The sequence below is a fragment of the Panthera uncia genome, chromosome D4 (assembly GCF_023721935.1).
Source record: "Panthera uncia isolate 11264 chromosome D4, Puncia_PCG_1.0, whole genome shotgun sequence".
Taxonomy (NCBI): domain Eukaryota; kingdom Metazoa; phylum Chordata; class Mammalia; order Carnivora; family Felidae; genus Panthera; species Panthera uncia.
Window position 1 is genome coordinate 85,590,948 of NC_064807.1, and position 16,217 is coordinate 85,607,164.

The following is a 16,217-nucleotide window of genomic DNA, read 5'->3' on the forward strand; positions in this document are numbered from 1 at the left end:
TCCAGCGAAAATGACCCACTCGGGCAGCGATAGACCCCAGGGGCGGGCAGCCAAGGGGTTGCAGGGTGGTGGCCCAAGCCGGACAGACCCTTCCATTGAATGATCAAGGCCCCACACATCTTAGAACAAGAGTCTGGGAGATACACACACACACACACACACACACACACAGATTCCCCGCAGGGGTGCACACTTGTACTTTTCAAATCTTGCGGGTACCGAAGGAGCCAGAAAGTTCCTTTGAGCGGTTGGTCATGCCGGGCCCATTCTCTTGCTTTATTTATGGCCCTTAACCAGTGACTGACTCCCCCGGGGAAGAGAAGCGACCTTCACTATGGGCCCCGCCTTTCGGCACCTGCACGTAGGAGAGAAGGATCCAGCAAAGGAACGGAGACTGAGCACGGGGAGTGTCAACAGGGCGCCGGGGAACGTAATCCCCCGCCCCCCTCGCTAAACTCCCACCACAAAAGAAATCCCAATATCACACCCCACCCTGTGCCGGGTCCTGCTTCTGGAGGAAAGGGGTAGTGTGGAGCCGGGGCCCGGACACCGCTGGGACACGGGGGAGCTTTACAGAAACGCGGATGCCCAGGGTCCCCTCGAGACTAGCCGAATCGGAATCTCTGGGGTGGGTCTAAGAAGCTTGCGGCTAGTACAGCCCTGAATCCGGATGGTGGTTTTGTTGGGGAACCTGAACGGACTCTTCTCTCACTCGCAGGGACGGAGAAGGAACATGGCTTTTAATGCGCTGGTGCTCGAGCGGGACGATTTTTCTGTCAGTCTTGAGAAGCCATCTCCACACGGTCCGGGCAGCCACTCCACCCAGAAGTCCGAGAGGCACGCCCGCCCACACGCGTGCACACACGTAGGCAAACACACACAGGCCCGCGGAGCCCAGAATCCCGCGCTCGGTGGGTTGCCAAGAAACCGGGTCCCTGGGCTGAGCACAATCCCCAAGGGCCGCCCAGCGCCCTCCGGGTACAGTCACGGGGGCTCGCGGCCAGCGGTCTGCTGGCTGAGCAGTTGTCGGCTGCTGGTCACAGGTGGCAGGCAGCTTCCCAGACGATCTGGAAGGCCATGGAGGCACAGGGGAGCTGGGCCAGGGTGTAGGCCAGGGAGCGGGTGGGTGCCCGAAGCTTGCCCAGATAGGCCACGGTGTGCACCACGCGGCCCAGGAAGAAGACGAGGAAGTGCATCCGGGCGATGAAGGGGTCAGGCCCCAGGAAGGAGTAAACGAGGCCCAGGAACAGGAAGGGGTAGATGGTCTCCATGTCATTCCGGTGGGCTCTGGGAAGGCAAGGGTGTGCGGTCAGCCGGGCGTCAGCATGGAGACGCTCGTGGAAGCCGGGGCCCTCTGCCCCGAAGGGCCCCACGCCCCTGGGGACCATCTCGGGGTGCCCGACTCGAGTCCGTTCGTGGCCGGGAGGAAGAGATACCACGGAGGCAGAAGCGACAGCGACTCCAAGTCAGCTGCTGCCAGGACGTAAAACCCCACTTATGGGCCAGTGGCCGTGACAGGCAGCTAGCCGGGGTTTTCCTACCGAGCCCTGGGGCTCCCCAGGACTTGGCCCCGGCCCCGCTCCCCACCGTCTTCCGTCGTGTGGCCTTGGACGCCAGCCGGGAACAGTGGGACTCAGAGGGGGTTGAGAGCGGGGGTGGAGCCTAGGTCTGACTCCAACCCGCGCCCTTTACCCCCCACCCCCCGGGCAGGGCTTTTCGGGGCGGGTGGGGGCACCCTCCTTCTGAATGCAGGTGCCTGGGCCCTCCCCAGGGGCGTGGGCTAGAGCACATGTCTGAAACCCTTGCCTAACCGTCTTGTCCTGCCCCTAGATGTCGGCAAACCCTCCTGCCTCTTTCGGGGATAATAATAATAACAGAACAGCTGCCCCCCCCCCCCCCCCCCCGGTAAAGCTCTTCATTTCGTCTACGCTGTCCTGTGTCTTTGTGTTTGTTCAAAACGGTCAAGCGCGTGAGCACGTGGGGTGGCGCGGGGGGAGTGCAAGGGCTGAGTATAGCCCTGGCGTAAATAAATGACCAAGAAAGAAAACGCACCCGCGTCTGCTAAGAGTTGGGTCACATTTTCCATGACTCCCGCTAATGGACAGCTTCCTTGGGGAGAGGTGAGGAGGTCAAGTCTCATAAATTAGAGACTGAACCCGTGCCTGAGGCCACAGACGCTATGTTGGAAGAATAAACAGGAACCTAGTACCGGGGCTGGGACCTCCCCCGAGGACAAGGCCGCATGTGTGAGGCAGGGGGGACTCGGGGGCGGGAAGCGAGGTGCGCCTCCCAGCTGGGATGCGTTCCCCCAACGCTGTGCGCCTGCCGGCCGGGCCCAGCCCAGCAGCTCCTGTGTGATGGCCGGTAACACGGCCCTCCTCTTCCCTCCCACTTGCAAACAGAGCCTTAGGCAAGGGCCTGGTGTGTGGCCTGACCTAGGGAATGGGGCTGGGCAGGGCACGGGAGAGGCCCTAACTCGGCTGCCCCGTGCTGCAGGGGTCTCTGCCGAGTGACCGGCGTGGGTGGGTTCAGGGGAAGAGATGTTTGCACCGAAGCCTGAATGATCAGGGATCATCAGCAGGTCACCACCGGTGCAGGGGAAGAACTTTCCAGGGAGCAGGAGGGGCAGGCGCGAAGGCCCTGGGGTGGGATTGAGCATAGGGTGTTCGAGGCACCGAAAAGTGACCCTGGAGCGTGTCTGGAATGGGTGGCATGAGAGGGAGCGAGGCAGGTTGAAAGCAGGAGGGGGGGGGGGGCTCGTGAAGGGGGGGCTTGGGGCCTGGAATTCAATCCGCGTGTGCAAAAGCCCCCGTTAACCCAGCGGGGCCTGGACCGTTCTTAGGTGAAAGTCGGGACACAGCGGTTGGCGTCTCTGGCCCCATATCCCGAAGCCAACGTGAGCCCGCCTTCCCCTTTTCTCCCAAATCTCCACCGTGGGACCCAGCCTCGGGGAAAGCAGGTCTGCAGGAAGGCCCGGTCTCACCCAGTTGGGTGAGGCCCTGCCGCCTGCCTGTGCCTGAGAGCAAGTCGTAGGCCCTGGTCAGATCCTGGCCGTGGGAAAGAAGAAGAGGGAAAACTAGGCTGGGCCCGCCCCGTCCCCCGGCTCCCTGATCAAGCAAGTCCCTTACCTCACTTGTGAGGGGACAGCAAGGCTTCCTCCAGACCCCTCTACCCTATGGAAATGGGGCTGTGCCCCCCAACATCCCCCATTAGAGGGACACCCTTGGGAAACGTGCTTTATTCTTCTTATTCTTTAATGTTTATTTACTTATTTTAAGAGAGAGAGAGAGCAGGGGGAGGGGCAGAGAGAGAGAGGGAGCCACTGTCAGTGCAGAGCCCCACGTGGGGCTCAGTCCCATAGACCGTGAGATCAGGACCTGAGCTGAGATCACGATGAACCGACTGAGCCACCCGGACGCCCCTGGAAAGCTTACTTTACATGAAGTCAGTGATGGGGCGCCTGGATGGCTCAGTCAGTCATGTCCGACTTCGACTCAGGTCATGATCTCGCGGTTCGTGGGTTTGAGCCCTGCATCGGGCTCTGTGCTGATGGCTCGGAGCCTGGAGCCTGCTTCGGATTCTGTCTCTCCCTCCTTCTCTGCTCCTCACTCCGCTCACGCTCTGTCTCCCTCTCTTTCTCTCAAAAATAAATAAACATTAAATGAAGTCAGCGTGTCCCAGAAATCGGTCTGCCTCTCACAGCTGACCCACCTGGATGGGCCTTTCTGTCACACGCTCATCTGAAAGTTTCAGGAAAAGCACCCACTAGTATGGAAACCCATTCATCCGGATACTGTCCTTTAAAGCAGGTATTCACATCGGACGAGTGAGTCACTTTTTAGAGAGCTGACATTGGCCAAACCCCAAAGAGCCGACAAAGGGGAGCAGGGTGGAGAGGAGGGTGGGATGGGCAAGGTTCGTGGCAGGTGGGGACCCATTCTTCGGGGCAGAACCGAGAGGCGGGGAGGTGCAGCCCCTGCAGAAAACCAAGCCGTGGTCCTGACCCCACCTCCCAGCTCCAGCTCAAGGTCGCCAGTGACGGAGGAGAGGTGGCTGGGGGCTGAGAAAGCCCTGAGGCTCTGACCCTCAGCACCCCGCCCTCCACCCCACCCCCCACCCCCCACTGAGAGCTGGCCCAGCCCGTCCCTCCTCCCTCTCCCTCCTCCCTCCGGTAGGGATCAAAGCGGGGGTTCCCCACGAAGCCCACAAGTGGTGCCGAGGACAGGGAGCTGTGGGGAAATCAAAGGTGAGGCAAGAAAACTCATTCCCCTCCCCGGGGGGGGGGGGGCCCGGATGTGAACTCACAGACGTGGAGGGAGTCACGTACCAGAGAGACGTGGTTGGGCAAAACGTGTCATTCCAATAACAGCCACTTTTTAACATAAAAGTCACCCAAAGCAAATCCCCGCCAGACCGGACTTGCTGGGCTTCCTGTGGCACTGGGCCGCCCCTCCCCACCCCCCAGACATTGCAACACCGGCTGCATGACGGCAGGTGACGGGCGGGGAGAAGGTCTGCGAGTAGCCCCAGGCAGCTGGCAGGGACAGCTGCCGCGACCTCCACCTCCGTCCTCATCCCTGGCCCTCCCGCCGCCCACGCTGGCCATGCCCTGGAACGCAGGTCCCCCGCTGCTCAGTGTCAAGGGCAGGCATAAAGCCGAGCAAAACCGCGTTCCTACAGAGCCCGCGGTCCCGGGCTCAACCGCGTGGCCTCCGCAAGCCTGCTCTGCCTCCAGAGATAACAGCACCCTCCCCGGGGAGGCTGTTGGGGGGCCCGGCGGGTTGGCAGCTATCGACAAGGTGCTTAGGACCCCGCTGCCGCGGAGGGGCTGCGCCCCGATGCACCTGCCGTCTTCCTCCTCTCCCTCGCCACCATCGCCGGCCTGGTCTGGGGCACGACCCTGAACGCTAATCTCGCCCTCTCGGTTTTGCCAGCCTCTCCTGAGCCGCAGAGAGGAGGGCCGGGCATGAGCCCGCGGTTCTGCGTGCCTCTAACCTGCTCCCTGGCCTCGGTTCACCGTCCACAACATCGAAGGGACTTCTAGGACTGCGATTCGGAGACCGATCTCCGGACAAACCGGTTCAGTCGGATTCAGGCTGCGTGTTCCGAGTAGTCAGAGACCTCGCCAAGCATGGGCCCCGTGCCCGTCTGCCTCCCTTGGGGCCACTCGGAGACTCCCTCCCTGAGGTTTCCCACACACGGACTCGGGATCTGGCCCAAAGACACCTGAGCAGGAGGCTGGGATTGGTGTCATGAAACAAGGTGGCCGGGTTTCATCATTTCCCTGGAAATCCGGCTCCTGACCTCTCCCAGAGCCGGGCTCACGTTCGTTTTGGCTCTGGCGTGTGGCTAATCTGCAAGGCAGATTTATCCTCCAAGAACCAAGACGTAAGTGCTTTCCTGTTTGGGCAGGAGGGTGACCCTGACTGCACCATAAACTCTGGTCTAATATTTAACTAACTTCTGCTTCCAAGGCATGTCCCCCTCAGGTTCCAGCAAGTTCTCCAGCAGGGGATGACGGGACGTGTGATCCTCTGAGCCCTGCACCTTCACGGTTCCATGACGTTCTGTGAAGGCAGGAGGTGGAGGAGACCCCGGGGGACCAGGAACCCCCAGACCTGCCGTGGTAAGTCTCCAATAAATACCAGTACGTCGCACGTCCCCTCCACCGATAAACACTTGCCAAATGGACATAAAACGTTATCTGGTAAGGGGTGCTCAAAAAGGGTTGAACTGGGACGCCTGGGTGGCGCAGTCGGTTAAGCGTCCGACTTCGGCTCAGGTCATGATCTCATGGTCCGTGAGTTCGAGCCCCACGTCGGGCTCTGTGCTGACGGCTCGGAGCCTGGAGCCTGCTTCACATTCTGTGTCTCCCTCTCTCTCTGCCCCTCCCCCACTCACGCTCTGTCTGTCTTTCAAAAATAAACCTTTTTTAAAAAGCGCTGAATCGAACTCCAGCCGTTGGAGCATCGCCACTATCGATAGAGGGTCATTTTGATCGGAAGAAGAAGCTGTACTGGGTACGTAGAAACATTTCGGCACCACACGGGTCTGTTATCTCTCCTCGGCTTGCTTACAGCCAGTAAAAAATAAACCAAAGTGCTCGTCGGCTCACGTAACCGCTCCTGTGCCACAAGTAAGCTTCGCTACGGAGGACCCTGTGAAAAGCCAAATAAACCCCCTCGGTGGCTGCGGTGAGCCAGCCCAGGCTATCCACGGTCACGGCCGCCTTGACTGCTCAGGCCCTTCTCCACCGCCCAGGAGAGTCGGGCCAACCAAGGGGGTGGGCGGGATAAGGGTCACCGGTATGGACTCGGGTATCGGGACGGCTTTTGTCCACTTGTTCATTACGTGTCCGGTGGATGGATGGATGGATGGATGGACGGACGGATGGACCTCACAGGAAGAACTACATACCCTAGTTATATCAGAAACACTAGAACAGCACAGGATTTCACTGCCTACCTTACACATCTCTGTCATTCTTAAAAACCACAAGTATGCGTATTATTTTCAACGGGCAAGAAAACGAAGAGAAAAAAAACGCTCTCCTCGAAGAAAAGAATCTCTTATTTACACTCCAGTGTCCCACCCATTTCTGCCCTCGGTGCACGGGAATGCCCTGGCAACTACGTGAGAGTTTGTCTCCTGTCTCCCCCTGTGCAGCTGCCCGTCCTTCCGCTTGTCCCTCAACTCCGCTGGCAGTCCCTGTCCCCTGGAAGTGTTGCCTCCTCCCTCTCCAGCCCACCGGGGTCAGCCAGGGGAGAGCCAACTGCCAAAACCACAACATTCAGATCAGGAACATGAAATCAATCCACATCTAGTCTCCGATGGGATTTTACGCAGCTATTTTTTTTCCCCATTTTTCCCATGTTTTTATTATTTTTAGTTTTGAGAGAGACAGAGTGTGAGCAGAGTGGGGGTAGGGAGACACAGAATCGGAAGCAGGCTCCAGGCTCCGAGCCGTCAGCACAGAGCCCGACGCGGGGCTCGAACTCACGAGCCGCGAGACCATGACCTGAGCCGAAGTCGGACGCTTAACCGACCGAGCCACCCAGGCGCCCCAGTTTACACGGCTATTTTTAAAGAATCAGGTTTTGAGTAACATTTGCCCACACGGAAAGTGCTCACCAAATAACGTTCACGGAAAAAGAAATACCAGAACCCCACCCCGGGCACACAATGCACACGGGATTTTCTGGGAAACATCTACAAAGAGGAGCTGGGTGAACACAGTGTTAGAGGTTAGCGGGGATTAGAGTCGGGACCGGTCTCCCTTTGCCCTCCGTGTGTTTGCAGTGCGACCCAGGTCGCCGGCGATCGTCAGCGGTTCTGACTTTCACGATGAGAAAAATTGTTTTTGATCGACTGGGGAGTTGCTCGGCAGAGGGAGTGACGTTCAGCTTCACTCCGAACGAAAGAAATGCAAAATAAAACCAAAACGTGGCAAATGTTCACCCGTCCCATTGGCAGAACCCATCCACGGTGGAGGGACTGGAGGCGCCTGGGCGGCTCAGCCGGTTAAACGTCGGACTTGTGCTCAGGTCCTGAGCTCAGGGTTCGTGAGTTCGAGCCCCGCTCGGGCTCTGTGCCGACGGCTCAGAGCCCGGAGCCTGCTTCCGATTCTGTGCCTCCCTCTCTCTCTGCCCCTCCCCGGCTCGCACTCTCAATCTCTCTCTCAAAAATAAATAAAAACATTTTAAAAAAGAAAGAAAGAAATTAAATCAATGAATAAATTAGAGCTGTCTGAGGGGCTCCGGAAGGCAGGAGACCTCGGTCCTCTGGGTGCCCCCCCCCGGCCCTGGTGCTCAGAGCGGAGCCTGGGCGGGGGCAGACCGTGGCCAGGCTGGGGCCCAACAGTACTTGCCTGAGGCAGCGATCTACGTCCTGGTCACTCCGGCAGTACTGGAGGCCTCCGTGTCTCAGGGCATCCTCGGGGTTGGCAAAAGCCTGGAACACGTCAGCGAGAGTTACTGGCCTAGCCCCCTCCACGTGCCAAGTGCTGGCACTCGCCATGACCAAGGCCGCTGTGGGCTGAACGTGTGCCCCGCGGATTCGTATGTTGAAAGCTGACCTCCAAGGTGATGGTGTTGGGGGGCGGGGGGTGGGGTCCTCTGGGGTGATTAGGTCAGGAGGGTAGAGCCCTTGGGAATGGGATTAGTGCCTTTAGAAAGGAGACCCCAGAGAGCTCCTTCACCCTCCTGCCACTGGAGGATACAGCCGGAAGACGGCCACCTGTGAACCAGGAAGTGGACCCTCACCAGACGCGGAATCTCCAGGCACCTTGCCTCCAGAATGGTGAGAAAGAAGTCTGCTGTTTACAAGCCCCGCCCCGCCCCCAGTCCAGGCCCGTGTGCCCGCGACACTCTTATAGCAGCCAGAACGGACGAAGGCAAAGGCCCTCATGTCCTGGCTTGTGGGAAGCTCATAGTCTGATGGGGAAATGGCCTACGAACCAGGGAAGACCAGGTGGTGAGTGTTAAACAGAGAGAAGACAAGGTTGGCCTTGAGAATGTTTCCAGGAGACCTGATCAAGCCTGGGGGTCAGAGGCGGCTTCTCTGAGGCAGGGGCATTCAAGCTAAGCTTTGGAGGAGGCAACAACATGAGCCCGGTGAGGGCCGGCTGGAGAAAGAGCATTGAAGACATCCAGGAAAGCATGTGCAAAGGCCCTGGGGTCAGAAGAAGATGGGGGTGTTTGAAGAACAGAAACCTAGCGTGGCTGGAGTATAGAGAGCGAGGGACAGAGGCCCAAGATGAAGTTGCTGGGGTCCCGAGGGCACTCTAAGACTTTGGACTTGGAACTAAGAGCAGTGAGAGGGTTTTTGACAGTTCCACAAAGACTAGCTGCCCATTTCTTCGCTTCCCTGAGCCTCAGCTCCCTCATCCGTGAACTCTGGATCAAGCGGGGCTCATTTCCCGCGCGAAGAGTGAAGGGGAGAACTGGAGAGGCCTCCGCCCAATGCCGGGCACTGGGAGCACCGGCATGGGGAAGGTGCTCGACGAATAGTCTACGGCCAGCAGAAACTTCAGGTCACGTTTCGGTCACCGGAGGCCCACGCCCAGCGCTCACCAACCCCACAGCAAACACGAATCTCAGCAGCACGCTTTCTGGATTGCTCATCCAATGGCAAATACTCCCGCCTCTGACTCATGAGCCCTGGTGACCCCTGTCCCCAAGCTCTGGTGCGTCCCACCTGTCCCACGCCTGAGGCCCGTCAGGGTCAGGATCAGAGCCCCCACACCCAGAATTCCTCTCCACTGGCCCTGCACTCGTGGAATCACCAATCCCGATGGGCCGGCACAGAGTCCGTGGACCCGTGACTCCCTTCAAAGGGTCCTAGGCCCGGGTCCGAGGGGTGGCTCGTTCCTAAAGACAGAACCGGAACACAAGCCCGCCGGGCCGGGAGCCGGTTGTAGGGCAGACCGAGGAACCGCTGTCGTCCGAAGCCAGAATTGCTACCTTTAATTGGGACAAGGGGGCAGGCTGTTGGATGCACTCCCGGGACCGAGCTGTGGTTGTGCCTTCGAGTGAATTCCAGTTCTTTGTTCGTAATGAGAACTCACACTTGCTCTGCGCCAGGTGCCGAACTCGCCCGGCTCGAGCGTGACTGTCCCCCGCTTTACAGATGAGGAAACGGCCCCCAGACTCGCCCCAGGGGCAAAGGGTGGACGAGTCAGAGCCCTTATCTGTCACCTGCCCAGGGATGTGGCTTCCAGGCTCCTTCCTGGCATGGGAGGGAAACTCACAGACGGTAAGGGGCCTCTGGGGGACAGCCCCAGGGAAGGTTTCTTTCTGGCACTCTCCACCCACCAGAGAGAAAGGCACTCTCGGGTTTCCCTCCTTCTATCCCTGAATTCACATTGAAGAGGGAGGCTCCGGACCCCTGCGCTTTGCTGTTGAGAACTCTATCCCCGTACCTGCCCCCTCCAGACAGGTTGTGGGGCCGGACAGCCCCGTTCAAACCCTGCTGCGTGGCCTCACAGGTGTCCTCTCCCGGAACACAAGGTGAATGTGGCTCCCACCTATTAAACGATCAGCTCCAAGGAAGGACTTAATGGCTGAATGCACCTGTCCCTGCTGGGTTCCCCGTATCCTGCATCCAGGACCGGGGTGAGGCAGGGAGGAGGCAGGGGTCATCCGGGTGCCTGTGTCTGTGCCTCTGGGTGTTAAAGCCGTCCCGCCTTCAGCCCTGCCCGCGCCTATGCCAGGGGCTGAGTCCGACTCCCCAGCAAGATCCCCGCTCCTGGGTGTCCACACCCAACGTGATACCAGAGCTAACCTTGCCTTGCCTTTGAACGGGACAAAGGCGGACAAAGGGGCCATGGTTTCTGGAAACGAGTCCTCTACTGAAAAACAAGACAGCCGGCCGGCTTGGCCCAAAACTTCTCTGACTCTGGTCGTGTCCAATGCGAGCAGAGCTGTTCTGAATGGGCCGTCCCGCTCACCCAGGCTCCGATCTTAGCCTCTTTGTTGTTTTGGCTCCGGGGACTTGGGATCGGTGGGGTGGCGGGGGGAAGGGGGTGGGGAATTCCTCCTTGAAAATTCCAGTGGAGCCCAGGCCGGCCGAGACCTGGCCTCTGGACGCTGCCGTGCGTTCGTAAGCCACCTCGCCAATGAATTGGGAATTTCCACTTAAAATTCCCGGGGCTCCTGCGTTGCCGGTTTCCACTCCACCCAAATCTCCGATCTCCTGTGCTGGGAAGCTGCCAGGTCTGATGGAGGCATTCTTGCTGTCTCATTCCACCCTCCGGGACCTGCTTCTCTCTGAGACACCCAGCAGAGCTCAGCAGCACCCGTCGTGCCAGAACTTACCTGGTAGCACGGCAGGGTGAGTAAATGCTCTTACAACAGAGGACAAGAAGGTGCGGGTCCTGCCATCCCAAAGGTCTCCAGGGCCCTCTCATTCTGGCCTGGAGAACACCTCGGCCAAGTTTCCCATCCCTGCAGTTTCCCAGCAGGGCTGGGGCCGGGGAGGCGGGGGGGGGGGGGGGTGCTCCAGGGGAGCATACCTTCTTCCGAAGCCTCACTTGGCCCGTGATGATGGCCACCACGTACATCTTGATGACCAGCAGCGTGCTGCAGAGCAGGAAGGCCGGCAGCGCCTGGCCTCTCACCAATGCCAGGACAGGGGCAGGCATCTCCATGGGCAGGCGGGAGCTCTGGGGCAGGCGGCCGCAGCAGGCGCGTGTGGCTGTGTCTCTATGAGCTGGAGGAGGCGGGGAGAGCCCGCCAGGAGGCCTGTCTGCACACAGCACACGCCCACTCTCAGCGGCCAGATGCTGGGGGAGGCGCAGGGCTGAGCTGTGTCCCCTGTCCAGCCTCCGGCCCCAGACACCCCTCCCCTGGCAAATCCTTAAACGCGTTCTAGTCTGTCTCTTCATCTGCAACATGGGGGCGTCCGGCAGGGCCTGCCTTCTGGGGGGGGGGTGTGTGTGACAAAGACAGACGCCTGGCGGGACATCCACAGGTGGCCGATAGCTCTGGTGTCTGTCCCCGTCCCCGCGGGTCAGCACAGGTGTTGGGCAGGAGAACTGGGCCATCTGTCCCCACTCTCAGCCTGGACGCTTGAACCACAGTCATACCTACCTTGATGTGACTCTGATTTTTTTTTTTTTAAGTTTAGTTATTGATTTTGAGAGAGCGAGCGAGCGCCGAGAAGGAGCAGGCTGGAGCAGAGCGAGAGGGAGAGAGAATCCCGATGTGAGCTGTCAGCTCGGGGCCCGACGCGAGCTCCGTCCCATGACCTGAGCTGGCACGGAGAGTCGGACGTCAGCAGAGGCAGGAATCTTTTGCCTTTAGGTTCGCCAACACCGCTCGCTTTGCTCGGGGGTCCCCTGGGGAGGGGGGGCAAGAGGGAAACCTCAGTGTCCTGTGCCTTCTCCGCCCTGGCGCCTGCCCCGAAGGGACCGCGGTGTCCGTCTGGGCTGTGCCCCCAAAGCAGCAGAGACCAAGAGAAAAGACTGGCCAGAGGGCAGAGACACTGGCCATGTGCTCCGGAGCCCGACTCAGCTGACGTCGGGTCCCAGAGCCAGCCCTTGGCGACTGCAGCCGTGTGGTCTCGGGCGAGCAGGTTCCTTCTCCGAATCCTTGTCTTCAACGAAAGGGAGTCGTGTCTAATTATTAAACACCGGGCACCTAGGAAGCCCTGATCTGTATGAGCTTCTGAGCCTCAGTTTCCTCCTCCTCCAAATGGGGGTAACGCTTGGCTTGCCAGGAGGGAGGCTCTTGGAAGCACCCCGTGCTTGCTGCTGGAGCGGGGAGTGGGTAGGGGGTGGGGGTCGATCGCTTGTCCATTTGCTGTGCGCCAAGCCTTCCTTCATCCGGACAAAAGACGTGCTTGGAAGCCGACACCCGTGTTTCTGGGACATGGGGCTGCCAGCCGGGGTCGTCCCAGACCCACACGATACATGGCAAGTCACAATCAGGGACGGGACAGAGGACGCAGGGGACGTCCTGCATTGTACGTTCTCTCTGCCTGGGTGTTTGAGGGAGCGCGCTGGGCCCTGCTTGGGCTTCTGAAACGAGACAGAAACCTCACCAGCAGAGGCTAGAGAAACCAGCGCGGGCAAAGGGCGGATTGTTACCCATCAGTCACCTGGAGCGGAAAATAAGAGGGACTTCGTGGGGAAGCCCTGCGGGCTGATGACTTCACGGTAGGAATCTTTTCCTCCACGTCTGCGGGAACGAACCAGCCAAGCCAGGGCCTGGCAGACAGACGGGACGAGGTCTCCTCTGATTTCCGGCCAAGAATTTCCCTAAAGCCTCCCTCCGCCTGGGGAAGCTGCGGTTTTGTTCTTGGTGGTGGTGGTGAGGGTGGTGACGCTTCTCTCGGAGCTCAGGTTCTTTGCCTGCAAAAGACGTGCCCCTGCCTCGCGGGAGGTGGGGGGGACTACAGCAGCGCCTGCCTGAAAATGAAGGCAAGACGAAACCCCCGGGAGGGGGGGTGTCCCCCAGGAGGAGGCGTCCTGGGGGTCAGAAATGTGTTTACATCACGGCTGGGTGGTGGTTACACCGGTGAATCTAGATGTAAAAATTCCCTGAGATGTATCTTAAGTGGTGAATTTGCTGGGTTAAACACACACACACACACACACACACACACACACACACGCACACACGCAAGAATTCTCTGGTCACGGTGAGCAAAGAGGGGCTACTTTGTCCAAGCCCCCATGTGGCTTCTTCCAGCTGGCCCTCCTCGGCATTTCCTGAGGATCAGAGACCCAGCTCTTGGGCCGGTTCATTGTCTGTGACTTCAGAGGAGCTTAAGAGAGAGGAGGAAGCAGCCCCACCCCTGCGGCTGGTTCCTGACCTCGGTGAGAGGCGCCGGGACGTTCTCCAGCCAGGGGATGGAAGAGAAAGAACCGTGGCTCGAGCGACCGGAGGCAGATTTGTATTGCGCCGCAGTCGTCCCGGCTGGCATCGGCCACGTCTCCCCACCCTTGAGAAGGGGTGCCTTGCGAACGCACGGATTAGCCGGCGCTTTCCGATGGCGCTGCGTGCGGGCCCCGCTGGGGCAGAAGCTTCCGGCTCCGCTCCCCTCCCCCCTGCTCCAGGTGGGACCCCTGAACTCCTCGCAGAGTGAACGAGGCCATGAAGGGCTGTCGAACCACCGCGTCCTCCTAACTAACCCTGGGAAAGCACAGCTTTCCTTTCAGGGACCGTAGGGGCAGCCAATCCCAGTACTCCCTTTCTTGGGAACGGGGTGGGCCACGTGACCCAGGGAAGGCAATCCCAATGGTCCCCGCAGCTGGCAGAGCCAATCAGAGGCTTCCCTGGGAGTTTATATTGTGACCTCCCCCTCCGGAGACCCCCCGTTGGCTCTAGGGCTGAGGCTTGGGACCTCAGCGGCCTGAAGCTGCGTGGAACTATCCCCCCCGCCTTCCCCACGTGGAGGGGGCCTGTGTTCTGGGGGCAACAAGGCCCCAACCTCTGACTCACCCGGGCCTGGGAGTCTTAAGAGTTTCCTTCTTCGCTTAAACAAAACATTGGTCAAAATCACGTTTGTCTTTGGCTCCAAACTGCGGTGGCCCCCGTCTTGCTCAGAGTAAAAGCCAAAGTTTGGACCGTGGCCCACGGCCCCGTCCCATCTGGTCTCCATCCGGTTCTCTCTGGATTCCTCCCCTGCTCGCTCCGTCAGCCTAGCCACTCCGTCCTTGCTCCCAGCCTTCACTCTGGCGGAGGCCTCTGCCTGGAAGTCTCTTCCCCTGGACATGGGCTGTGTTGACACTTCACCTTCAAGTCTTTGCTCAGGTGTCGCCTCCTCCACCCCCACTCCCCACCCTGCTCCCAACACCGCATTAATCCGCTGCGCAGCCCGCCCCCCCCCCCCCCAGCCACTTCTGATGTCATTTTGCTGCCTGTGCTTTCTCTGTTCTTTCCACGGCCCATTTCATTCAATGACACGCCATGCAATTTATTTCCTGTCCTTACTGTCTAACACCCGGATTCCTGGGGGGAAGGGGGGGGGTCTCAGTCCTGTTTGCTGATGAGCCACAAGCACCGGTCCCGTGCCTGACATACAGACCCAACTGTAATTCACTGAATCGATTTAAGCTCACTTGATTGGGATTTCTTTCTTTATAACCAAAGGAGTCTAGACCCGGATAACTGAAGAGCTCCAGAGTTTGGTTCAGGGTCCTGACTCCTGCCCGCCTACTTCCTGGAATGCCCTGGGGGGAGCTTGGCTGCCTGCCTCTCCTGACAGGCACAGAGCCAGGGAAGAAGCCTAGGTCAGCAGCTGACGTTTACTCATAAGGATAAATGGGGACGATCAGGCTGCTTCCTGGGCTCTCAAGGCCAGCCTGGCCCCTCAGCCCATTCCTGAGATAGCCAAGATGGCCTTGAAGGATGATGCCATTCTGCTTAAGGACCACAGTCAGATAGGGCGGCGGCCAGAGGATCAATCACTGGGCAATGCTCTCAGACCCAACCTTGGCCTAATCACAGATGCCATCGTATTTAACCCTCCTGAGGGAGATAGGACTATTAGACCCATTTTAGAGATGTGGGGCCTGAGGCCCAGATTGGCGGTTATACTCACCCCGGGTCTCACAGCTGGGCTTGGATCCAGGGGGATGTTCTTGCCACCGACGCTTTGCTGTTCTGGCTGCGGGGCTGTGGGCTGTGGCCCAGGGGAACCGGTCAGCACCTTAAGAGGCAGCGATCTGTAATGCGTAAGGGAAGGTTCCTCTCCTCTCCGGAGGCTTCCCCAAGTCAGGAACCTCCCGGGGGGGGGGGGGCTCTTCCCCTCTTGGGAGTGAGGATGAAAGCAAGGTTGCTCAGCTGTAAAGCCCGGTGGCTTCACCCACACAGTGGAGTATTGTTCAGCCTTAAGACGGACGAACTTACTAACACCTGCTACAAGGTGGATGAACCTGGAAGGCATCGTGCCAAGAGCCAGAAACACGAAAGACTGCATATCATATGATTCTGTTTATAAGAAATGTCCAGAATGGGCAAATCCCTAGAGACAGAAATCGGATCGGTGGCTGCCAGGGTGTAGACGGAGGCCGAATAGGAACGACCATTTAACACGCACCGGGCTTTCTTCTGGAAGGGCGGGAAAGTTCTAGAGAAGATGATGATGGCTGCACTACAGCATGAACCTACTTGGTGCCACTGACCTGTACATTTCAAGATGGTTACTTTTTTTTTTTTTAATATTTATTTATTTTTTTTTTTTGAGAGAAAGACAGGGCTCAAGCAGGGGAGGGGCGGAGAAAGGGGGGGAGAGAATCCCAGGCAGGGTCCAGGCTCAGCGCGGAGCCCGACCGCGGGGCTCCATCCCACGACCCTGGGATCATGACGGGAGCCGAAATCAAGAGTCAACCGACCCCGCCAGACAGGCGTCCCCCACAGTGATTCATTGTACGTTGGAAAGAAAAAGGGGAAAGGAAAACCTGGGCTGCTGGCTTCTCCGCGGCTGTACACACGGCACCCGGTGTGGCGTCTGCACAGAGCTGGGCTTCGCAGGTATTTGTCGGGAGACGGGCCACCTGAACGTGTGCCTGACACACTGCGCGTTCCCGGGCCGTCCCGTTCTCCTGTCGCCGCAGAGAGGAGCACACGTGGGGCCCTTCACACTCCGACCAAGCGCCGCCCTTGATGGAGCCCATCTGTTGGCCCCTGACCGCGGGCCTCAGATCCGGTTACGGATGCGCAGAGCTGCGGTCAGGCAGGAGCATTTCCTGGATGCTTTGTGGGGGGAGGACG

General features: G+C 59.3%; 1 protein-coding gene across 5 annotated transcripts; it reads right to left on the reverse strand.

The window, feature by feature from the left end:
- Positions 1–719: 719 nt before the first annotated feature.
- On the reverse strand, positions 720–16,159 carry PTGES (prostaglandin E synthase). Of its 5 annotated transcripts, none has more exons than XM_049630069.1 (6): positions 15,905–16,159; positions 15,046–15,169; positions 11,589–11,836; positions 11,012–11,244; positions 7,868–7,950; positions 720–1,287 (listed from the first exon to the last, which is right to left on the reverse strand). In XM_049630069.1, exons 4-6 carry the CDS (start codon positions 11,144–11,146, stop codon positions 1,038–1,040), a joined length of 468 nt encoding a protein of 155 aa, XP_049486026.1. In that variant the 5' UTR covers positions 11,147–11,244; positions 11,589–11,836; positions 15,046–15,169; positions 15,905–16,159; the 3' UTR covers positions 720–1,037. The 5 variants fall into 5 exon arrangements, with proteins under 5 accessions (XP_049486026.1, XP_049486018.1, XP_049486019.1 ...); XM_049630061.1 differs by adding an exon at positions 13,944–14,039 and having other exon boundaries at positions 11,012–11,836; XM_049630062.1 differs by having other exon boundaries at positions 11,012–11,836; positions 15,046–15,153.
- Between the last annotated feature and the right edge of the window lie 58 nt (positions 16,160–16,217).